The 24,998-nt window shown below is 39.8% G+C and overlaps 1 protein-coding gene across 1 annotated transcript; it reads right to left on the reverse strand.

Annotated features, from left to right (window-relative positions):
- Positions 1–388: 388 nt before the first annotated feature.
- CYP19A1 (cytochrome P450 family 19 subfamily A member 1) lies at positions 389–24,496 on the reverse strand. Its single transcript, XM_073361475.2, has 9 exons — positions 24,259–24,496; positions 22,289–22,439; positions 17,303–17,457; positions 13,194–13,370; positions 12,104–12,218; positions 8,259–8,373; positions 7,376–7,538; positions 3,412–3,653; positions 389–1,230 (listed from the first exon to the last, which is right to left on the reverse strand). Exons 1-9 carry the CDS (start codon positions 24,398–24,400, stop codon positions 979–981), a joined length of 1,512 nt encoding a protein of 503 aa, XP_073217576.1. The 5' UTR covers positions 24,401–24,496; the 3' UTR covers positions 389–978.
- Positions 24,497–24,998: the final 502 nt, after the last annotated feature.

Below are 24,998 nucleotides of genomic sequence, written 5' to 3' on the forward strand. Positions count from 1 at the left end.
GAACTCCTCCCGCCAAGCTGGGAGAGGTGAGAAAGCTCTCCCTCAGGGTTGGGGAATGCTGTGTTCCACCTGTTCCCTCTTCCCTTATCTCCTGGGTGTCGGGCTCCATACTTTTCAGTCATGATTGGGCATAAATGGTGTGAGGTGAAGACACTTATGGAGCTGCTGTGGCTATGACTTTGGGCATAGAGACCTTGGAAGCCTACTGCAGTTGTCTCAAATGCTATCTATTTCTTGATACCTTTAGAATTTAATATAATCAACAAAATGTATCTAACCTAATCATTCTTTGATCTTATCTGTTTAATATACCAGAAGGAAAAACATTGCAGAGGGAAAAATTGTTTCAAACTTCTCATTCTATAGACAGTATATTGGTAAACTGGCTATATCCTCATTACCCTTAGAGGAATTTAGTAATTGCTATAGATAAATACAGTTCATACATTTCCCAGTGTTTTTCATACTTTATACTTTATTTCTCATACATTAGTAGTGTTCACTAAAATGTTTTTGATGACAGATAATTAGACCTGTTATAACAACAGCTGATGATGCTTCTTGAGGGGGCCCACCTCTGCCAAAACAAAACAAAAACCCTTCACAGCGAATCCCAACCATATCACGCAAGCCTGCAGGCATGGAACACTCAGGACTTGCAGTGTCAGAAGCAGAACAGAATTCTGTTTGAATTGGATGTTTTTTAAAAAGTAATGACATTTTCTGCATGCAACATCTTATCAACTGAAGACAGCACTTGTCTATATACTTGGAACTTATTTATCAGTTTTGAATAGTGACCAGAACCTGGTTCTGCTGTGCAGCAGAACACGTGATCACCTAGAGCAGCAATGCATTAAGAACAACAAAATGTTTAGTTCAGAGCATGCGTGACTGCACCTAGGAGGGTGGACATTTCTCAGAATTTGACTACAACCTCAGAAACCTTAGACCTCTGAGACCATTAGTGATGTGTTGTTAGTCATCCTGACACTTGTCTATGTTTCTTCTTGGCATGAGAAACATCTCCAAAAAGGGCTGTCGTTCATTTGGGTGCATGGATAAGTCATTGCTTTTCTGGATGTTGTTAAGGCCTCTTCCTTTCGGGGTCTGTACTCTGTACCGTCTCAGAAGAGTCACCAGGATCGCCTTCATCATTACCATGGCAATAAACTTTCCTACACAGCCACGAGGGCCAAATCCAAATGGCTGAAAGTAGCGAGAAGGAACCTGTGTGAAACAATCAGAAAGGTGTATTGAAAGCTCATAGAACAATTTCCAGAACTGAATTATTAAGAATATCATTGAAATCTCTAAGCATTTTATGGGGAAATCTTTAGACAGATTCTTTTTGGTTTAAGTATTTTTTTACATGTAGACTTCCTGGCCTTAATATCATTTTGTTTGTTTTTATCCTTTTTTTTTTTTTTTTAAAAAAAGATCAAATAAAAAAACTTGTGGAAATAACATTTAAAATTGCAATCTCATTCTATGACCTCAAGAACTGCAAAAGTGAGGCAGCCAAATTCTGCTGACTACAGTGGTCTTGCACAGGGTGTGAATGAGGGCAGGAACTGGTCTCGGAAGCTGGAAATATGTGTCTGGATTCCAATGATATCATAATCTCATCAGTTAACTTATTGATTGGTGTGGGTTGCTGTTCATTTAGAATAATGTGTGTTATGTGGCAAACAGAATGAACTAAGTCAGATTGTATTGCTCACATTACATTAGTTATGAATCCCAAGAAAATGTCTGCTTTAAATACTTGCTCAAAGGGGAATATTTTTAGCAGCAAAATGAGTTTAGAAAGCAATCAAGAAATCCACTGAGAGAAATGGTTAGAATGGAAATAATGGATAAGATTGATGAAATAATCTAGAGTGAATAATTAACTTGATAAATTTAGCCACTTTTTCTCTTTGTGAATTTTCCAGAATGATGAATTCTTGGGCTGAAGATTGTGTGCAAAGTTCATTGTTGGTAGTTAACTATCAGCATGAAAATATTCGCCTTGTTGGTTAGTTTTGATTGGTTGGACAGAGTACATGATACTATTTATTCTCTGACTGGATGAATGTAAATCCTAGGATCTCATTTCTGGTTTGAATCTTCACATTCGAGAGTTCAGCTTTAATTTATGGCAAATATCCCCTCATATTTTCTTAATTGTTTCTGCAAAGATCCCCACCAGTAAACATGTTTCCTAAAACATTCACTAAAAATTAGCACAAAATGGGTGTCAAGGATTCTTCTATTCACTTTTTTATTTGAATATTATGTGTGGATGTTTTGGAGGTATTTTCCAAGAGCTAATAAAAGGTTTGAATAGGTAACAAAACAGAACCCACACACTGAGTATACAACAGGTGCTACTAAACCTCTGGGAAACATTAATACTAATGTTACCCTCAAACCCTTAGCATTTGGCAGGTTACTAGAGCATGCGGGAGGGAGTTTGCATAGTGGGAAAACCCACAAAACCAGCATAAGGAGGTTTGCCTTATACAATCAATATGGGGATGTACCTGTTTTAGGAGAAGATCGTGTCAAGCCCTCCAAGTTTGCATGGCTTTTTGGCCTGCTACCTCTTGAAGTTAAGGAACTCAATACTTGCTTCAAACCATTAAAGCCTGATAATCCTAAGTGCCTCTTGAGAAGTGCTAAATTGATCTTAAAATTTCATAATACATGTCCTTTACCACTGAATGCATTGCAGTATCTTCCGCTTACTTCCAGTTAATTTGATCAAAAGCTGAGGAACCAAATAATTTGTGTTATAAGTAATACACCCCCCGACCTCTATTTTGATACATTTTTACCACTTGAAACAGCTCTTAGTGGATAATCTAATTTCTAGCTATGGAAAGCAGCCATTTAATTAATGACAAGCCAAAATTCTGAATAGGAGAAGCAGAAAAGCCCAAGGAAGACCCCGATGAAGTGAGCTGTAGCTCACGAAAGCTCATGCTCAAATAAATTGGTTAGTCTCTAAGGTGCCACAAGTACTCCTTTTCTTTTTGCGAATACAGACTAACACGGCTGTTACTCTGAAACCTGTCATTAATAGTAAAAGGTGATTGCAAATAAGTTTTGCTGTTCATACATTGCTGTTGACATTGGGCCCAATCCTACAAGTTGCTGAGGAGGCTATCCCCAATGGTACTACTTGTGTGCTTACACTTAAACCTTTCCTGAGGCGCTTGCTGGAGTGGTGCCATTTTGCTCAGCATCATGCATGATTGAGCCCACCATAATCATTATAATGTGCTATGAAAACTGATGTGCTTACATGGATAACGAGAAACTGACTTGTGGAAAGGACTTAATCCAATTAAAAGGAAGACCCATTCTGCATTTTAATTAGAAATAATACTCTATCCCCTAGCAGAAAGAAGACAGGAAACTTACGTTCTTCTCAAAATTTTTGAGAGAAAACTCATTAGGCTTTGGGAAGAATTCAAGCTTATGCATACGTCCAATGTTCAGAATGATGTTTGTCCCCCTTTTCACAGGATAGCCATCAATTACATCATCTTGTAAAGCCTTGCGCATGACCAAATCCACAACTGGCTGGTATCTCATACTCTCATTAATAAAATTCTCCACAACCTTTAAGTTTGACATGTCATTGCTCTGTACGTCTCTGTCACCTTGAGGAATAAAGCAGACAAAAGAAGTTGATTTTGCTATTCTAATTTTACCTGATTGATATTTGAAATGTTGCAGTTGATGCCAGAATGGTTTTGGAAATCTCTCCATTCAGTAAAAATGCTGTCTCCTTTCATGATACATGGTGACAAGGAGCCTATGGGTTCTTGTGGCTTTGTGTTGCCTCACATACTACGGAAGCCAGCCATACTGTTTACCAACATGGACACTATGTGACTAATAAAATGATCTGCCCCAAAGCCAAATCTCCTCTCTCCCACACAGTCTGGCTCTAATCCTGCTGCCATTGAAGACCATGGAAAAACTGCTTCAGTTCAGTGGAGCAGGAGCAGGGCCTTGTATGAAACTGATTTAACATGCCATAGATTCTTAAGCTGAAGGGCCAGATTCACTGACATGTGGCACAGGCTGTGCGTGTAAATTACACCTCCAGTGCACCAGTAAGGCCCTGTGCTGAAAGATGGGGATACATACAGAAGGAAGGCAATTAGCATTTCCACTGCCTTTCTCTCTTAGGGGTCGCACTAGTGGGGGAAGGCAGGAAAACAGGGCTAAGACCTGAAGGTTTCTCTACACAATATGACAATGAGCACTACGGAGGTGTGATTTTGAAAGCATACTAACATGTTGAGCACTAATTGGTCCGTGTAGACCCTGCTAGGTCATTCTAGAAGTTTCCTAGTGGATTTTAATGGAGTACTATTTCAGAGTTTTCAAATTATGAAACGTTGCTGCATCATGTAGATGAGCTCTGGTTCAACTCCTGTTGGAGTCAATGGAAAGACATTCATTCATTTAAATAGAAATTGGATCAGGACTTTAATTCCTGCCAGGAACCAGGAGTGATATAGGAGATACAATACCCACTTCTCGGCCATCCACTCTTAGATTGGTCTACTGATCTCTCTATCTACCTTACAATGATGAGGACCATGTAAGTGTAGTGTATGAGATCTTTTCAGACATCTGCAGGAGCCCTACTATGGCTGGTCAGAATAAAATTCCCCAAACATTCATGAATTGGCAAACTGTGATTAAAACAAAATTGAAACCTTTCATGGTGATGGGTTGATTAAAATAAAACTCCACTGAAAACCAGGCAGGATTCTGATGGAAGCCTACATGCCAGGGGTTTCAAAACATGCCTGCCAGGCAGGTTTCCATCTGAAACCTTCCTGGTTTTCTGACAGCTCACCTGTCTGGCTTCTTGGGAATCTGGGCTTATAGGCTTCCAGCTCCTTGATGGGGAGCTGAGAGCCCAGAATCCTTGGTTCCCAGTATTTCAACTCCTTAACAGCCCAAACTCCCAGGGTGCTCTGCACCGGAGCAGGCCACCTGGAAGGCTGTTTCAGAGTGGGAGCTCCCTGTACAGATGAGGAGAAAACGTTTAATAGAAATTTTTGAAATGTTTGGGTTTCATTCTGAACTGTAATAAAACCAGACTTGGAAATCTCTCAACCTCCACAAAATGGAAGTACCCTTCTCTGCCCAGCTCTACTTGTACTCCCTCAGTGCAGGGGACAGTGAATCTCACCCAAATTTTACAACTATCCTATACTAAAATATTTATTTTTTAAAAAGTTAGCTAACTGTTGAACCTATTTGCTGTCTTCGCGCTGTTCCAGTACAGTTCTGTATCCTCTTCAGTGAACTTTAATGGAATGGTGCAGGGGACAGTCATGGAATTTTTTGAAATCCTGGCAATTACTGGAACTGTTTGAAAGCTAAACATTGGGAGAAGTAAACTTTCGGTCAGTTGTTCAAAGGAAACAAATATTTCTGAAAGCTTCCCTGCTGTATTAACTCTATCTTCTGCTCTCCCAAATGAGTCTGCCTTCAAAATTACAGGTCTTTCTGAAAAACTGGAGCCTAAGGCAGCAGGGGTTAGATCTTAATGTGGGCGGAAAACTCTGTATTAGTAAAAGAAGAATAATTAATTAAACTTACTATCTCGCCAAGGTACACAACACTGACTGGGGAAATCACTGATGTGTATGAGATTATAGGAGACAATTTACTTTAGAAAACTCAGCAGTCTGATACATTGTGGCACATGTGGGTTTTGCTGAGGCATTTTGTAGTTGATAGATATGAGGCTGCCTTTTGGCATTAAATTATAGCTGACTGCTTCTAGGAAGCCAAGTATAGTTGTGAAAGAGGCCTTTCAGCTACATATTAATGAGAACTGTTGTTACTCGTGTATGGCCCATGGGACTCAACACTTAGATATCAATGTGCTGACTTAACATACAAGTCCAGAGTTTGCTGGATTCACTTGGGTTACAAGGCTCCTGGCCAGCTAGAAAGACAGACACATCCACATGAAAGAAAGATAGAAAGAGAAGAGAGATGCAGCTTGCTAGCTGGAGGGAAGAAAGGTGACAGGTGCTGTTAAGCTCTGGTACAACATTGAAAATATTCTCAAAATAGTTTTGCACAAATGTTACTTATTTCAGATATGCAACTTGGTTTATAAGCAACATAATGAACCAAAATAAAGGAGCAGAGTGCCTGGAGATAATGGTGGATGAGAGTGAATGCAGTGAATATTTACATTGTTTTTTAGGCTGGGAAGAGAAATCAAAGAAAGGGAAGACTAAAAGTTTAAGATAATTTGTGGGTCTGCTGTTCATTAGCATCCCTCAGAGAAGACCAGAAAATGGACCAGAGTTTTAAAAATCCTCAAGTCATTCTCTTCAGCCATTTAACCATTTTTGTTGCTTTTGTTTCAGCTTACTCCAGTTGATCTACAACTTTCTACTAATGAGGTGCTCAAATTCAGGGAAGCAATTAAGCACATGTTTAAATCCATACGTATTCAGGAAGTATTTAGGGACATGCCTAAATCCTATTAACTTCTTTGGGATTTAAGTATAGGCTTGAAGCTAAGCACTTGCTAAAGTGGACTCTGAAGAGGGATGCTTCCCAGAACGGGGGCCTCATTTCAGTATTAGAAATGTGGCTTCACCAGTATCTTAGCGAGGGACTTTCACGATGCAGGTGATTCATCCTTTGGTGTGTCCATATAATATATCTTAATGAGATTGCATATTCAAAATAAAATAAAAGATTAAGTTTATAGCTAATAGATCAACTTGCAAATTCTGACTTTCTCTTTTTTCCATATGCTTTTTTGATTGCTTGAATGGTTTGACTATTATGCAGAAAATATTCACATGATAGATTTCTTAATTTAAAATTTTCCAGAGAGAATGTAGTATTTTTAAACAGCTTTTTACCTGTGCATACTATGTATACAGGGATAATATGATGTGAATAGTTGTTAGCTCAGCTAAGCTGGAGAGATCATACCTAATTTCACAGTTCAATACCAGTGGTTAAAAAGCACCATGAATCAGTTTCTGCTCTCAGTTACACCAGTGTAAATCCAGAATAATTCCACTGAGGTTGGTGAAGTGACTACAGGTTTATACTGGTGTAACTGAGGGCTGAGTTTGGTCCCATTATTCTAGCCGATTGCCTCTGATCCTAATTTATTATTTCCTTACTAGTTGTTTATCTTTTATCATTTTTTTCCACTCAGTTTTGAAAGATCTTTCTTTTTACAATATTATGCAGCAAGATAATTATTGCACCTACTTCACAATAAATAAACTTTAGATTTTTCTTCCTGAAAATGATTAGATCACTGCTCAAAGCATAATTAGTTTCCAACATCATTGTCTTTATAGACAGCCTTTACCTATAATAGCTTGGATTTCCTTCATCATATCCTCTTCCACTTTAGGGTGCTCTGCAATCAGTACTAGCATGAAGAAGAGAGTCACAGACAGTGTGTCAGGTGCAGCTATCATCATCTCCAGCACACACTGGTTCACATTCTCACCAGTCAGATCTCCACGACTCTACAAAATTCAAGGGGGCAAATGTTGAATGCTGGACTTGAGATCCAGCAAAGGTTCTTAGGTCAACAGGAAAGGGAGAATGTAGAATATGTAGACTCACTTGAAACAACTGGTTCAAGCCCTATCAGACTTTACTCAGTCCTTTATACTACTGGGAGAGAGAAGTAATAACCACTTCATGTGTCTCTCAGATGAAGCACTGAAAACCAGTGTCTTGCCTGGCATATATGATCCTATAACTCTTTTAAGAAAAGTAAGGGTTTGTGCTTAACCCAAATTCCTCCTCCACTCACTGTGCTGCAGCATACTGTGCACCATTCACTTGCTATACTCCATCACAGAGTGTACTTGATTGCCAGACATTCTGCATGGTTATGATTTCTGAAGCACTTGGGGATCCTTTGGAGTAAAAGGTGTTTATATAAATGGAAAATATATGGGCCAAGGAGAGGGTGGAGGGGATATGGGCATGAGCTTGAGAGCCTTGGGCACGTGGATATAACCTGGAAAGGTTCAGACAAGCAATCAAACATTTGGATGCAATTATTCAAAGCCTGGAACTTTGTTGCGATGCTCCAAACACTAATTAATTTGTATTAGTTTTAAATGACATTACTTTCTGCTATATAGGTTAAGTCAAACTCTGTTTACAAATCCCATTTTGTTCTCGGTGACAGGAGCATTTTGGACAAATTCATATTTTGTTCATATTCTCAGTACCTGTGCAAAAATCAGTTGTGATGCAAAGTCCATGTGGTCTTCCAGTTTTTCAACAGTGGAAAGTCTCTGTCGTTTCTGTTCTATTAAGATTTCAATTGCTTCTTTCAAATCCTTGCTGAAAACAGATAGAACCCAGTATATCTATAAACATCTGTGATATTTTAGTGCTTAGTAATGCAGGATGGGAAATGTAACAATAAAACAGACAAACAAAAACATTCTTTGGATAATTCTGTAGTGAAGCAGTAAAATAAGGCAGATTGCCTCTAGAGAAGTGAAAAGTGACGCTGTTCTTATAATGAACCTATAAGAGCATAGATTTGCCCTGCCAGACCAGATTGGTCCATCAACTAAGGTAATATGTCTCTAGCAGTGTCCAATACAGGTGGATCCAGAGGAAGGTGGGCAAACCCACAGAAAACAGGTAGCCTACTGTAAAATGCTGTACATGAGAGAGGAAAAAATTCATGACCATTATTAGACTTGATGAAAATGTGGCAAGGAATTTCACAACTTGACTATATACTGAATGAAGTCCTTTTTTGCACAAAACCATGGGAGCGTCTACACTTGCCAATGACTTTTTGCAGTGAAACTCAGATATGCCCAGTAAAAATAATGTGTGTTTTACTGGCACTATATTTGATGTTTTCCAGTGAGAGATTTGACTGCCCTCTTCGTGACCAGGGGAATCCCCAAAAAGGCACACTTATTTTATGTATAGTGATAGAGCCATTTTAATAACAACTGTAGAGGGATTAAAATGTCTGTAGTTGATACAATTTGTGTGGAAATACTGTATGCAGGAAGTCCTGATTAATGCATCGTCCTCCCTTCCAGTTGAATCAGAAACCTATGGGAAACCCTGGTATGCTACAGTTCTCTAATTCAGTTCACTTTAGGTTCAGGAGTCTGTCACATTCACAGTAAGAAGTAGTGGCCACTAAAAATTCAACATTTGCCTGTAGTTGTCATCTAGCAGTAACTGAGCACCACGGTTATCTCCTTAAGACATACTGAGTAAAGCTCTAGTATCATACATACCATTGTGTAGTGACTAATGTTGGCATTTTAGAGATTGACTGGAGGCAGGATTTCACCTTCTATGTGAATTTTGCCATTGACTTCCCTGGGGACAGGATTTCCACCATGGTAGATAGCCTTCCTTCCTTAAAATCCCATGAGTTCTTGTGACACAATAGTATGAAAAGTACTTAATACACACGCTTTTATAGTGAATATTTTATCAGACTAGTCAAGGACATCTGTCCAAGTAAGGACAAAGTGACTGCCCGTTTGTTTTATAACCAGTCATTTTTTGGTAGAGGAAAACAAAGGAGACCCTGAAAACTCAGTAGAAAAGGTTTTGGTTGTTTTTTGTGCTTGTCGTCTTTAAACAGAAAGACGGCAAAACTAATGTGTTCCTATTTGAGGGAAAAGAGATGACAACCAGCATGATAAATGCTAAGTTTAAATCTGAAATGAAGAATTTTGGCAAAGATATAAGCACCAACAAGCAGGATTATACTGATTGCCTGATTTAACATTCACTATATTGCCATGACTATAAAAAGGACTTGCTGTCTCAAGGAATTGCCAGCCTTCTAGGTTACTACTGGAGCCCTGGTTGGTTAGGTAGTAAGTGAAAGTGGATACCATAAGATGGCATTTCACTGCCTGTGTGAAGTGAACTGGTGATTTTCAGTTTTATACCTGAGTTAGCACTAATGTGTGTCTCAGCAGAGAAACCAAGACTAAATTGAATTAAACTGAATGGTCCCTCTCATTCACTTTTAAAACAGAGAGAGAAAACTGACAAGCAAGAGTGACTCTAGGAAGGAGGGATTTATGTTACTCAGGTGATCTGTAAATCCGTTGATCTTAAACATAAAAAAGAAGCTTACAAGAAGTGGAAGGTTGGACATATGACCAGGGAAGAGTATAAAAATATTGCTCGGGCATGTAGGAATGTTATCAGGAGGGCCAAATCGCACCTGGAGCTGCAGCTAGCCAGAGATGTCAAGAGTAACAAGAAGGGTTTCTTCAGGTATGTTGGCAACAAGAAGAAAGCCAAGGAATGTGTGGGCCCCTTACTGAATGAGGGAGGCAACCTAGTGACAGAGGATGTGGAAAAAGCTAATGTACTCAATGCTTTTTTTGCCTCTGTTTTCACTAACAAGGTCAGCTCCCAGACTGCTGCGCTGGGCATCACAAAATGGGGAAGAGATGGCCAGCCCTCTGTGGAGATAGAGGTGGTTAGGGACTATTTAGAAAAGCTGGACGTGCACAAGTCCATGGGGCCGGACGAGTTGCATCCGAGAGTGCTGAAGGAATTGGCGGCTGTGATTGCAGAGCCACTGGCCATTATCTTTGAAAACTCGTGGCGAACCGGGGAAGTCCCGGATGACTGGAAAAAGGCTAATGTAGTGCCAATCTTTAAAAAAGGGAAGAAGGAGGATCCTGGGAACTACAGGCCAGTCAGCCTCACCTCAGTCCCTGGAAAAATCATGGAGCAGGTCCTCAAAGAATCAATCCTGAAGCACTTGCATGAGAGGAAAGTGATCAGGAACAGCCAGCATGGATTCACCAAGGGAAGGTCATGCCTGACTAATCTAATCGCCTTTTATGATGAGATTACTGGTTCTGTGGATGAAGGGAAAGCAGTGGATGTATTGTTTCTTGACTTTAGCAAAGCTTTTGACACGGTCTCCCATAGTATTCTTGTCAGCAAGTTAAGGAAGTATGGGCTGGATGAATGCACTATAAGGTGGGTAGAAAGCTGGCTAAATTGTCGGGCTCAACGGGCAGTGATCAATGGCTCCATGTCTAGTTGGCAGCCGGTATCAAGTGGAGTGCCCCAAGGGTCGGTCCTGGGGCCGGTTTTATTCAATATCTTCATAAATGATCTGGAGGATGGTGTGGATTGCACTCTCAGCAAATTTGCGGATGATACTAAACTGGGAGGAGTGGTAGATACGCTGGAGGGGAGGGATAGGATACAGAAGGACCTAGACCAATTGGAAGATTGGGCCAAAAGGAATCTGATGAGGTTCAATAAGGATAAGTGCAGGGTCCTGCACTTAGGACGGAAGAACCCAATGCACAGCTACAGACTAGGGACCGAATGGCTAGGCAGCAGTTCTGCAGAAAAAGACCTAGGGGTGACAGTGGACGAGAAGCTGGATATGAGTCAGCAGTGTGCCCTTGTTGCCAAGAAGGCCAATGGCATTTGGGGATGTATAAGTAGGGGCATAGCGAGCAGATCGAGGGACGTGATCGTTCCCCTCTATTCAACATTGGTGAGGCCTCATCTGGAGTACTGTGTCCAGTTTTGGGCCCCACACTTCAAGAAGGATGTGGATAAATTGGAGAGAGTCCAGCGAAGGGCAACAAAAATGATTAGGGGACTGGAACACGTGAGTTATGAGGAGAGGCTGAGGGAGCTGGGATTGTTTAGCCTGCAGAAGAGAAGAATGAGGGGGGATTTGATAGCTGCTTTCAACTACCTGAAAGGGGGTTCCAAAGAGGATGGCTCTAGACTGTTCTCAATGGTAGCAGATGACAGAACGAGGAGTAATGGTCTCAAGTTGCAGTGGGGGAGGTTTAGATTGGATATTAGGAAAAACTTTTTCACTAAGAGGGTGGTGAAACACGGGAATGCGTTACCTAGGGAGGTGGTAGAATCTCCTTCCTTAGAGGTTTTTAAGGTCAGGCTTGACAAAGCCCTGGCTGGGATGATTTAACTGGGAATTGGTCCTGCTTTGAGCAGGGGGTTGGACTAGATGACCTTCTGGGGTCCCTTCCAACCCTGATATTCTATGATTCTATGATTCTATGATACTTACGCTGACTTTTCATATTTCTTGTACAGCCAAGAAATCTTAAAGAAGATGTCAGGTTTCAGCAAAAGTGTTTGCCAAGCATCGAAGTAGTTCTGAATTTTAAGCACAATGGCATTTTCTGAAAATTAAAAATAAACAAACAGCAATGTAAAATGTAAACTTCAATAGCTAGTTCACACAAATGTCACCCTAAACTGCACAATAAGGCCTGCTCCTGCTGAAGTCAATGGGAGCCTGATCAGGCCTTAAAAGTAGGGTTTCAATATTATCATATTTCTCTTTTACTGCCATGGCATTGTCATTACTGACATTCAAATATTTTGTTTTAATGTGATAAATAGCAGCGTGAAATATTTTTAGACTCCTGTGCAGATTGTGCAGTTTGTAAAAACCAAGGCACTTCAGCTGAAAGGAGGCTGCAATGTGATAACCAATGCCAAGCCACCTCCCACACAAGTGGAGTGATGGTGGGTGGGGGATTACAAATGAGTGGAAAACTTTAAAAGCACATAATCGTGGGATAGGTGCCTGCAGGTACGTGGAAATCTTGTTTTGCAGATTTCACAAACTTTTGTCTGCCAACAAACATTCTGCAGCTGGCAATTTGGTACTTTATGTTTGCAGCATGCCCACAATAGAGGAAGTGTGGATTACTTTGTGAGCTGTAGCTCACGAAAGCTCATGCTCAAATAAATTGGTTAGTCTCTAAGGTGCCGTAAGTACTCCTTTTCTTTTTGCGAATACAGACTAACACGGCTGTTACTCTGAAACCTGCCATTTGTTGACTATATCGTGATTGTTAGGAACATTGGAAAACTAGCCTAACTGTCAAGATGCAGATGCTACTTCTCGATACTTGGGTCTTGTCAGGCTTAAAAACTGAATACAGGTTTTTAAAGACCTTTTTAAGCTCTTGCTCATGATTAGAATTAATTGCAATCAAATCTGACAGTGTTATTAAAAACTGAGCATTAGAGCCAGACCATGATGTACTTACTCAGGCAAAACTCCCCATTCATGGCAATGGGAAATTTTGTGTGAATATGCACCTTAAAAGTGGATCCATTATGAGATATAAGAATGTTATCTGTACCATCCAAAGGGATCCCTAGAAAGAGTGTGTTAGAAGCGTCCAGTGTGATCTGTCTCATAAAATTCAGCACATTGATGTTTCCCAGTCCAGCAGTCACATCCTCCAATCTGTCCAGATGGTCTTTCGTTGATTCAACACAAATTGCTATCATGCGCACGAGACCTGGACCAGACAAAGCTGAAATGTACATATAAAATAGTCAGATTGTTCAACTTTCATGTTATCTGTATTATCCACCCAGTGGCAATAAAGTTGTAACAGATGATGATGTAACCAACGTAATTGGAATACAATATTTTTACAGTTTTTAGCTTTTTAACCTATCCTCTGATTTAAACAAAAAGCCCTCTTTGGACATATTGATTAAAATAGCAAAATGTTAAATCAAAGCAAATATACGCTCCCATTCCCCAGCCATTACTATTATAATACTTAACACAGTGTGAGGCTTAATTAATCTGGAATTTTCAATTCTCGGTGCCTTTGTTAGGTACCTGGATCCATATTTATGCACCTAAGTAAATGGCCAGATTTAGAAAGGAGCTGGGCAACAACTTACATTGACTTCAGTAGCTGTGGTGGTCAGCACCTGTCATGATTTAGTAAAACAACTTGAAATATCCTGAGCATGAAAGATGCTACATAAACCAAATTCTATTTAATTCTTCTCCATTTTCTAATTTTAACAAAGCTCTAGTAATAACATATACCTCATCATCTGCCCACTTTCTATAAAATTCCAGTAGACTCCAGTAGACTTTCCGTCTAGTCTATATTGGTTTCTAATGGTATCTTCTGATTTTTGCCAGGGTGGTTGTTCTCACATGGACTATAGGTTGTCTACAGAGCACTTGCTGGTGGTCTGTAGAGAACTAGCCAGCCACATGGTGGCTTGTCTATCTTACTACCAGATTGCATTAAAAGAATATAAGAATGGCCATTCTGGCTCACACCAATGGTCCATCTAGCCCAGTACCCTGTCTTCTGACAGTGGCAAGTACCAGATGCTTCAGAGGGAATGAACAGAACATGGCAATTATTGAGTGATCCATCTAGTTGCAGTTTCTGGCAGCCAGAGGTTAGGGACACCCAGAGTGTGGGGTTGCATCCCTGACCTATCCTCCATGAACTTAGCTAATTCTCCTTTGACCTCAGTTATACTTTTGGCCTTCACAACATCCACTGCCAGTGAGTTCCACAGGTTGACTCTGTTATGTGAAGTACTTTCTTATGATTGTTTTAAACCTGCTGCCTATTAATTTCATTGGGTGACCCCTGGCTCCTGTGTTGTGTGAAGCGGTAGATAACACTCTTTCTCCACACCATTCATGATTTTATAGACCTCTATCATATCCCCCCTTAGTTGTCTCTTTTTTTTCTAAGCTGAACAGACTGTCTTTTCAATCTCTCCTCATCTGGAAGTTGTTCCATTCCCCTAATAATTTTTGTTGCAATCCTCTGTGCTTTTTCCAGTTCTAATGTATCTTTGATTCAGGGTGACCAGAACTGCATTCAGTATTCTAGGTATGAGTGTACCATGGATTTATGTAGTAGCATTCTGATATTTTCTGTCTTATCTATCCTTTTCCTAATGGTTCCTAACATTTTGACTGCCACTGCCTGTTGAGCAAATGTTTTCAGAGAACTATCTATACTAGCTCCAAGATCTTTTTATTGAGTGGTAACAGCTAATTTAGACCCCATCACTTTGTATGTTTAGTTGGAATTATGTTTTCCAATATGCATTACTTTACACTTATCAACATTGAATTTCATGTGCCATTTTGTTGCCCAGTCACCAGATTTTGTGACATCCCTTTGTAACTCCTCACTGCCAGCTTTAGTCTTGACTATCTTGAGTAATTTTGTATCGGCTGCAAACTTTGCCACCTCACTTTTTACTTCCTTTTCTAGATCATTAATAGGGCCCTACCAAATTCACGGCCACGAAAAACGTGTCACGGACCATGAAATCTGGTCTTCTGCTGTGAAATCTGGTCTTTTGTGTGCTTTTACCCTATACTATACAGATTTCACGGGGGAGACCAGTTTTATCAAATTAGGGGTCCTGACCCAAAAAGGGAATTGTAGGGAGGTTATTTTAGAGGGGGTCACGGTATTGCCACCCTTACTTCTGCGCTGCTGCCTTCAGACCTGGGTGGCCGGAGAGTGGTGGCTGCAGACTGAGGGCCCAGCTCTGCAGGCAGCAGCGCAGAAGTAAGGGTGGCAATACCCTACCAAGGCATCCTTACTTCTGCGCTGCTGCTGGCGGGGGCTCTGCCTTCAGAGCTGGGCGCCTGGCTAGCCGCCACCGCTCTCCAGCTGCTCAGCTCTGAAGGCAGCGCTCCAGCCAGCAGCAGCGCAGAAGCATTGGGCAGCAGGACCACAAACCTCCCTACACTAACTTACGGAACCCCCCCACCCCAACTCCTTTGTGGATCAGGACCTCTACGGTTACAACACTGTGAAATTTCAGATTTAAATAGCTGAAATCATGACATTTACGATTTTTAAAATCCTGTGACCATGAAATTGACCAAACTGGATTGTGAATTTGGCAAGGCCCTAATTATTAATGAATATGTTGAAAAGCAGTGGTCCCAGTACAGATCCTTGGGGGAACCCCGCTATTTATCTCTCTTCATTGTGAAAAATGACCATTTATTCCAACCTAAAAATGTTATGGGTGGGATTTTTAAAAGCATTAGTCAACTCTGCTCCCAAGAAGTCAATGAGAATTTTAAAGTTCATTTAATGGGAGTAGACTTAGGCCAATTTTGAGTGTATTTGAAAATCATGCACTCAATGCTTACTCTACTCTTCAATGTAAGAAATTTCTGTAGTTGCCTCAAGGATGTTAAGCTATCATATATGGGGACAGGTGATCGAAACAGTGGTGAGTGGGAGGGGAGGAGGTCAACACTGTAACTGAGTTGGTGAACATTTGTGTAATTAGAAGTATACCTGCCCAGGACTGAGTAGACCAATCGAACCAAAATCTAGATGCCAATTGGAACCAGCTGATATTTTTCAGCAACAATGTCCGGTAGGGTGAAGATGTGGGACAAAACCCCAAAATAGGGGGTGGCAGAAGAATAATAGCATAGAAAACTTAGAATGATGGCAAATTAATACTTTTCTAATATTTCATGTCTTTTCAGCTTCTTAATTCAGGCCCCAAAATCACCACAGGGAGCTGTTGCAGTGAGCCCACAGCCTTTCTTGAATTATTAGGTTGCAGAAGGACAAAGTAATAAGGGAACTATTGAAACTCCGTGGGTTTGTTAAGAAACCTGCAAGTTTTGTTGGAATCATTAAAGTTGTTAGGTTCAAATGATCCCCAAATGTTATAAAAAGTCTACAATTGAAATTTGACAGTTTAGGTTTGTTGACACCATATGAGCCCAAAATTACAAACGTTGTGCAGCCCTAAAATAAAGTTTCAGGCCCAGATTCTCAAAGGAATTTAGGCACTTAATTCCCATTGAAAGTAATGGATGTTAATGGATCTAAATACTGCTGCAGATCTGGGACCCATTGTTTAGTATTGTCATAACACCTCACATTTCCTTTTTGAGTCTGGGCCTTGTTACATAGCAGCTAAGTTGATATTCTCAGCTGACCCTGTTACTTCCCTGATTTTCAATGTTCTAAAACAATTAATGATTCCTGCTGCACAGAGCTCTTAAGTTCATTCTGAAATGATAAACACATTTTAAATTAGGGTAGGAGTGAAGTTTCTTTGAAATCAGTTGAAGTTGGGATACAGAACCTTCTAGTTAAATAAATATTCTTACAAAATTGCCATTGAATTAAGATGAACACTGGGCCACAAATGTAAAAATATTCAAATCTGTGGCTTGTGGGACATAATTAGGATTTGCTTAGAGGAAATTAGGAATTTGCAAAGTTATTGAAAATCCTTCTCTAGTGTCATGAGAATCAGGATGAGTGAGGAAAGAAGACTGAAATATTTTGAGGGGCTGGTCAGAGAAGGAAAAATGGCTCCTTATACTTACTTACACAAAATGCCAATCCCAGCATTTCAGAAGCACAAAATATATGGTACAGTAGATATGTGATAAATATAGAAATACATAATAATTTACCTTTGGTGAAAAAAGGTCGAATTTCTTTCCAGAGTGCTGGGTTATTATTAAATATAATACCATTTTCATGCATGCCAATGCACTGTAACCCAAGCTTGCTTCCAAATCTAGAGATATATTGCCCATGTTTCATTACATGGAAGATACTGGAGGATCTGGGAAAGGAAAAAAAGATCCTTTTGTAAATATATACCTTTAATTTGACTTATTCTACTTCAGGCCCAATTGTCTGAGGTGTTGATCACTTGTGAGACACAAAGCACTTTCAACTCAAACATACTATGCATGCAACATTGAGAATGCATCTGATGAAGTGAGCTGTAGCTCATGAAAGCTTATGCTCAAATTAATTTGTTAGTCTCTAAGGTGCCACAAGTCCTCCTTTTCTTTTTGCGAATACAGACTAACACGGCTGCTACTCTGAAACATTTCTTATACATACGATTCTTTAAAAGCCATGAATTGATTGACAGTATGATGCATGGCATTATTTTTATAAGTACAGTTTTTTTATACTTGGGCCTAGGCATGCACTGTTTTCTCAGTAAAATGGCAATTGACTGCTACGGAAATTCAACCGGAGTAAAGAGTGGAGATGCATAGAAATCTATCGGAACATAGACTTTGCCATACTGTCTCTGACAATGGCCAGTATCAGCTGCTTCAAAAGCAGATGTAAAACATTTGATGGCAGTTATGCAATAACATGTCTATAAGGGAAGTTGCTTCTTCACCCTCAACAGTTTTTGGTTGCATTTCATTTTGAATCATGAGGATTGATAACCTTTGTACATTTTTAATTTTGTTACATAATTCTAATGTAATAGAGAATGATGTTCTTATTATTCCTGTGTCTCATCCTTTAGTGATTTCTGTTAAGATTTGTTCCTCAATAATCTCTTATGGCAGGGAGTTCCACAAGGGATTGCATGGGAGTACAGACTTGGAAACCTTATATATACTCATTACCCTTGGAATGTGGTGGTGTGTTTTATTCGTGGAGAGTATTGTGTTTAGGAAGGTTGAGTCTGGTACTGAAAATACAACCCCCTACAACTGTTCACTAGCCCCAGACACATTAACAGAGTGAGATTTTCTAGGTTACCAGTTGAAATCCAGTCCAAATAACTGGAAATTGTTATAATCTAACAGCTTCTCAGTGACCTAAATGAAATGAGCTGGTGTTCCCGAGTGCACAGGCTTTCACATCTTAAAAACTACCAGCACCATTAGCACTAATTGGCAATAGGAAAAATTAAATACAAACAAAACAAACATATCCAAAAGTTTTGGAAGGGCTATAAATTCTCATGCTTCAGAGCATAAGCCAATCTCCATTAATGTGGGTTAGGAGCAAACCAAAGTAGTGAGTATTGCTAAGGAAACTCTCTGGTCACTTAAATCACATGATATTTATCTGTTTTCTAAGTAGATGATCCAGTCTTTATAAACTACTGTTGCTTCCATCCAAAATGAATGTACCTGTTCTCTTGTGAAAAAACAAATGTTGTGCTGAATGTAAAGATTTTGAACTATTGACCCCATTGGAGCTACTGACTTGCCACAGATAATTGTCCAAACTGAAGTTTCATTTTATGCAGGATATGAATGTGGCCATATTTTAATGTGATTTGGAATTCAGCATAATGGTTCTGAATTTTCTCTCTACTTTTCACTCAGCTCTCCTTAGGACCACAGTCATATTCTGATCATTTTGACAGGCTCAATTTATAAACTATGGGACTGCAAAACTGCATAGCCTGTCTTTGAGGGATTGAAATGTTCAGATGTTAGATCCCATCAGTCATAGCAGGCATATACTGCCACCTACGCATTTTATAGATATTTGATCATTGGCAAACCGATGATGAAACCACAAATATACATGTGTAATAAAATTCTGCTACCTGAACATAAACACTACCCATTGGAGAATAAGGGAAGTCTCTCACAAGGATGCTCCTTAGAGACGAATAAATGTGACCTCAGTCTTCCAGTTTCATAGGGCTCAATCCTGCAAGGTTCTGAGTCCTGTGGACCATTAGCTGCTTTGCTGGGTCAGAGCCAGAGTGCTCATTGCTTTGCAAGATCCAGCCCATAGTGCGCAACATGCATCACATGATTCAGTGCCTGGTCTAACTATGTAACCCACGGTGAATGCACAATATAACAAGGACCTTGCTTTACCAGTATATGGTAGTTAGTTACATTACAATTCTTTGCTTTCATATGTTTAATATAAAATTAATAATTAATTAGCAGAGATTAGAAATACTCATATATATAAAACCAAAGAAGAAATATTACAAAAACAAAGTATGTGTCAAAAACAACCCTAAATAAATAAATAACCCCAACACCACCAGAATATACCCTCCTCTTTTTCTGTTAACCATGCTTATTCAATTATCACACTCTGGCAAACTGGCCTCCATCAGCATTACTGCTTTAGAACCCAATTTCCTGTAGAGGGAGCTAGCTGCTTAGAAATGCTGATCCAGTGGCACAAACTGATCAGATCAAAGACACCAAAGAAAGGAAGAGTGAGACTGGCAGAGATCAAACAGTCAGCCACTTTTCATGCCACACACGCTTCAGAGACCAAAGTCTGAAATCCTTACTCAGTGTTAACTGAGACAAAACTCTCATTGGAACTCATGGCCTGAGTGAAGACAATGGAGTTTTGCTATTGCCTTTAATGGGGCCAGGATTTCACCCAGGGAGTTTTGCCTGAGTAAAGATTGAGTGAACACTAAGGACTAGAGTACAGGGTAGAGCAGAGGCAGACAATCAGAGAGGAATTCTGCTTCAAGGATTCTGCCAGGGGATTGTGCTCAGAGTTGCAACCTTTCAGGGAGTGCAGTATATTCCCCCGTGTCCCTACTGCCCTGCTCTCTTTCCCTTCCTCCCCACCGCTCCTGGGCGTCCATTGTGGTGGATTGTGCAGGGAAGGAAGAGTCCCTGTACTTCCATGCGCGCAGGGAGTGGAATGACGACAGGCCCATCACAGATGTGCAATCGTGGGGAGAGGCTCCCTATGCTCTTTTCCAACCTGTACACTCACCTAAGTGCGGATTTCAGGATTTATCCCTGTCTGAGCAGAGAGAAAAAATAAAGGTAGCTATTAAAATTGGGTTGGATTTTGCTGATGGAAGCTATAAGATCATATTTCATAATAAAATTATGCAATCAAGGCCTGGAGGAGACAATGTAAATTGTATTGCAGACTCTGCAAATCCCTCTGTGCATCTGCTTTTAATCTAAGTGGAGTTGATGGCAAAAGTTCAATTGCCTTAAAGGGAGCAGGACTGTACCTGTATTTTTACAGAGCTCAGATCATAGAATCATAGAATCATAGAATATCAGGGTTGGAAGGGACCCCAGAAGGTCATCTAGTCCAACCCCCTGCTCAAAGCAGGACCAATTCCCAGTTAAATCATCCCAGCCAGGGCTTTGTCAAGCCTGACCTTAAAAACCTCTAAGGAAGGAGATTCTACCACCTCCCTAGGTAACGCATTCCAGTGTTTCACCACCCTCTTAGTGAAAAAGTTTTTCCTAATATCCAATCTAAACCTCCCCCACTGCAACTTGAGACCATTACTCCTCGTTCTGTCATCTGCTACCATTGAGAACAGTCTAGAGCCATCCTCTTTGGAACCCCCTTTCAGGTAGTTGAAAGCAGCTATCAAATCCCCCCTCATTCTTCTCTTCTGCAGGCTAAACAATCCCAGCTCCCTCAGCCTCTCCTGATCTTGCTGTTTAACTGTGACAGGCCCTAAGAACCACTGTGTATGCTCTATTGACATTGTAAAGGATTTTTAAATATTAGTTTTCCATGTCCTGTCGTGGTTTTTAAGTGAGAGGCAATCCTGACCAAAGCTGAGGTAATGACTGCACAGTCTGATTCATCTGCTGCATTAATTTGTGTATCTGATTATTTCTTATAGACCTGAATCAAATAGTGAAAGAGAGCAATAAGCAGTCTTTGCATTTACACAGTCTGACATGTTTTAAGCATTGTGTGGACATTAAGTAATTAAACCTCACTACCCCTATATCCAGTCAGGAGGACGGGTAGTATTCTCATTGTTATTACCAGTTAGGTAGAAACTGAGACAGAAAGGTGAAATGACTTGCCCAAATCTGTACAGAGTCAGTGATAGCATCAGGATTAGAGCTCATTTCCCTGGACTACAATGTCTTTCAACAAGCTGGCTCTGACTTTTATATGACTGACATATCTGAATCCAGAATAGTTAGAATGGCTAATCCAACAGTTGTTTTTGTTGTTCTTTATGTGTGGAAAAGACTTTATTAGAATTTTCATTTATGGAAAAATCCTCATCCTTATTACGAGTGCCCAGAACGTCCAATAAAAAAATCACTCCCCAAAAAACAAAACAAAACCCCCACCTCTATTGCAGTTAGTAAAACTACATGGTCCAATTCAGCAACATGTTTAAGAATATGTAATTTAAACACATGAGTAGTCCCATTGATTCCAACGGGATTACTCATATTCCTGAAGTTTTGCATGTGCTTAAGTACCTTGCTGAATTGGGGCCATAATCTTCAGCTTTTACTCACATTTTGAGAAAGATCTCCATGAGGCTATATGAAATTAATTTTTGGCTTGATCCTGCAGGTTATCAATCAATGTTCTTATATAGTGTCTTATACTCAGTAATCGTATTATAATTAATGCAGTAGAAGTGAGAGTAAGTGTTTACAGGATTGGGCCTTAGGGTCTGATCCTTGTTCCATTGAAATAAATGGCAAAACTCCCATGTACTTCAGTGGTGCAGGGCCAAGCCTGTAGTATATAAGTATTGACATTCAGAAGCTGCACACAAAAAGAGAGTCAGCAAGTAGCAGAAGATAGAAGATTTCTGTTAGTGAGAAACAATTTTGAAAATCATGAAATAATTCTAATATAGCAAAGTGCCTGGCAATGTATATTATTAGAGACAGAGAACAAAGATTTACTTGCTAATAATGAGTGTTTCCTCTCCACTGATCCAGACTCTCATAAATTCTCCATACATCTTATTGTAATAGTTGCAGGCATTGCCCACTCCCATCCAAAGGAATCTCCCATGTGAAATGAGGGGACCAATTCCCATACAGAAACCAGGCCCTAAGGAAAAGGTTAAAGAAAAATATGACTCTTAACAACTGATTAGAAAATATATCAGTATCACTCTTTGCCAAGGATCCTTAACACCCAAGTCACAGAGTCTATTGGACATTTGATTTCACATAAAATTGGCTTATGCAACCTGATATGGAACACCTGTATCTGCAGAGTTGATCGTTTTATATCCACAGCAGCTTGATCCTGAGCCTGATGTACATTCTGTGTGCATGTAATAAACTAGACTCTGAACCTTTTTCTGATACTTCAAGCCGATGACTATGGGGTGGTTTTCATTTAGAGGTATAGTGGCTAGGTATCAAGGCAAAGGAGTAAGAAATAGTTCAAAGAATAATAATATCATACTATTGTTTATCCACTTGCAAATTTAACAAATAGTTTTAGTGACAAGGGCCTTTTTTAGACAGTAATATCACCTACAAAAGTCAACTTCCTAGCTTTCTTTTAATATAAAGAATAGTAAATGAGGAAAATACAGTTTTAGAGGATTGGTTTGTATAAGAGCATTCTACTCAATGAGTTTATGAAAAGTAACATTCTAATGTAAGAGGTCAGAATGGAATCATCTAAATTTAGTCAATGGTTATGATTCTGAACTGAGTTCCACCAGTGTAAATCTAGAATAACTCCATTGACTTCAGTAGAGTGATTCCAGAGATGCACTAGTGTAACTTAGAGCAAAATTTTGTCCCCTAGGGGAAAAAGTGTGGGGGAAGAGTCTTAGAATGGCTAAAGGAACCTGTTCTAAAGGGACCCCCCTCTGTTCTACGTGGTCAGTCTAGTCTGGCTTGCCTGCTGTAATGTCTTGGGATTTTTTCAGAGACATGAAAGAAAGCAAGTACAGTTCTTACAGAAAAGTTTCACACATTATGTTCACAAGATGTACAAATACCTCAAGATACTAGCCTTTATGAACAGGAATTAGAAGCCAGGGTTATTTAACTGTAAATTTAAGGCAAATGAATGCTGTTATCTCTCCTGGTTAATCCCATAAAGCATTCAGGCTGGACTACATAACCTTCTGCAAACGCTTTTCCAGTATTCTCTGAACTCTCCATGAATAAAGGTTATTCAAAGATAGTTTGCCTGGGTCTCCTCTCAATTAGTTTTACTCAGGTGTAACCCCATTAACTTGAATAGCTATTCCTTATTTACACCAGTGCACTATGGTCCAGTTTATGGAAATGTATTATCCTGTACCTAATGGAGAATAAACTGAACAAGTGACATCTACATATGTTCCTGAAAACCTAGCAACAAGGGTCATCTGAATGGGAGGACTTTTGATGTTGGTCCATAAGGGGGCTGTTCTTTAGTGTCAGATACATGGGAAAAGGTGGGTAACCAAAAAGCTCCAAAATGACCCCATCCCCTAAATTAGGCTTGTTTCGAGCAGAAAGCATCTTCCAAAGCTCTGACGTTTGCAACTGTAACAAAATGTGAAGCTCTAAAACATCCATGAAAATAATCCAGACCATAAATATCTAGGCACCATGCTTAAAATTATATACTATTATTCTATCATATGCACACAAGGAGAGATCTGTTCTGAAGAAAGTAAATAATGTGATACTTTTAGCTGACTAAACAAACTTTAGTGCACAAAGTAGGGGGCAAATTGGGCACTTCAGATTTTTGTTTTTCTTAGCATTAAATCTCTCCTATATTTTATACAACATATTCCTTCTGTGTTTCCTTGATATACACTTATTACCCATCACACCCCTTTTTAGCATAGTGTGAACAACCAAAAAACCCCTTTGTAGCATTTTGGGGGATACCATGTCTAAAATCAATTTACCTGGTATTGATGTTTCTTCATAATTCCATATTAGGAAAAGAAAGCACATGAGGAGGAGTATGGGCACGGTGGCAGTTGGCATCACTTCTGGCACCACTCTGGTGATATTGTAATGCATCAGATTCAGGGTTTCCAGTATCATCTTTTCTAAGAGAGTCTACTTTGCCTTCAGGGGGAAAAATATGGAAAGAGGCAGAAAGTTTCAAAATGCTAAGACACCTTTAATCGGTACCTTGCAACCCCTTTGCAAGTCCTGTAACTGAGCAAATTCATACCAGTAGTAGCTTTGTTTTATAATGAGACTGGCTGCTTAGACAAGACAAGCTAAACCACAAGTCAAAACAGACGTACAGCAGATTTACTTTTTGCCCAGAAATAACAAAGCATTTCTGACCTTGGTATTGAAGCTCAGGTTCCTTTGGATGCTTTGGCCAATAGACCTTTTATCTTTGATATTGCCCTTGGCTGGCCAACAATGACGTTAACTCCAGACAGAGTGCCAAATTTCTAATCATAATAAAAGAAATTAAACACTCAACACATATGGAGGGGTTGAATGAACTCACTTGTAGTCTTTTATCTAAGATACCTACCTTTTTTCCCCCTCCATGTCACTAGCATTTGTGAATGTCCTTGGGTTTCCAAAATAACCAAGTATATTTCCCAGTAAACAAATGTAGCTTGCCCTGGGTAAAAATTAGCAGGCATCTGGATAAAAATTATATTGGGCTTTATTTTTA

Source organism: Lepidochelys kempii, chromosome 10 (assembly GCF_965140285.1).
Source record: "Lepidochelys kempii isolate rLepKem1 chromosome 10, rLepKem1.hap1, whole genome shotgun sequence".
In the NCBI taxonomy this organism is placed as follows: domain Eukaryota; kingdom Metazoa; phylum Chordata; order Testudines; family Cheloniidae; genus Lepidochelys; species Lepidochelys kempii.

Coding starts and splice junctions, on each gene's coding strand:
- CYP19A1 (XM_073361475.2), bottom strand. CDS start 24,400: ATGATACTGGAAACCCTGAATCTGATGCATTACAATATCACCAGAGTG. Junction 3,654..7,375: donor GGAAATCCAAGCTATTATAG/GTAAAGGCTGTC, acceptor TTATTCCTCAAG/GTGACAGAGACGTACAGAGC. Junction 1,231..3,411: donor TCAAAAATTTTGAGAAGAAC/GTAAGTTTCCTG, acceptor TGTTTCACACAG/GTTCCTTCTCGCTACTTTCA.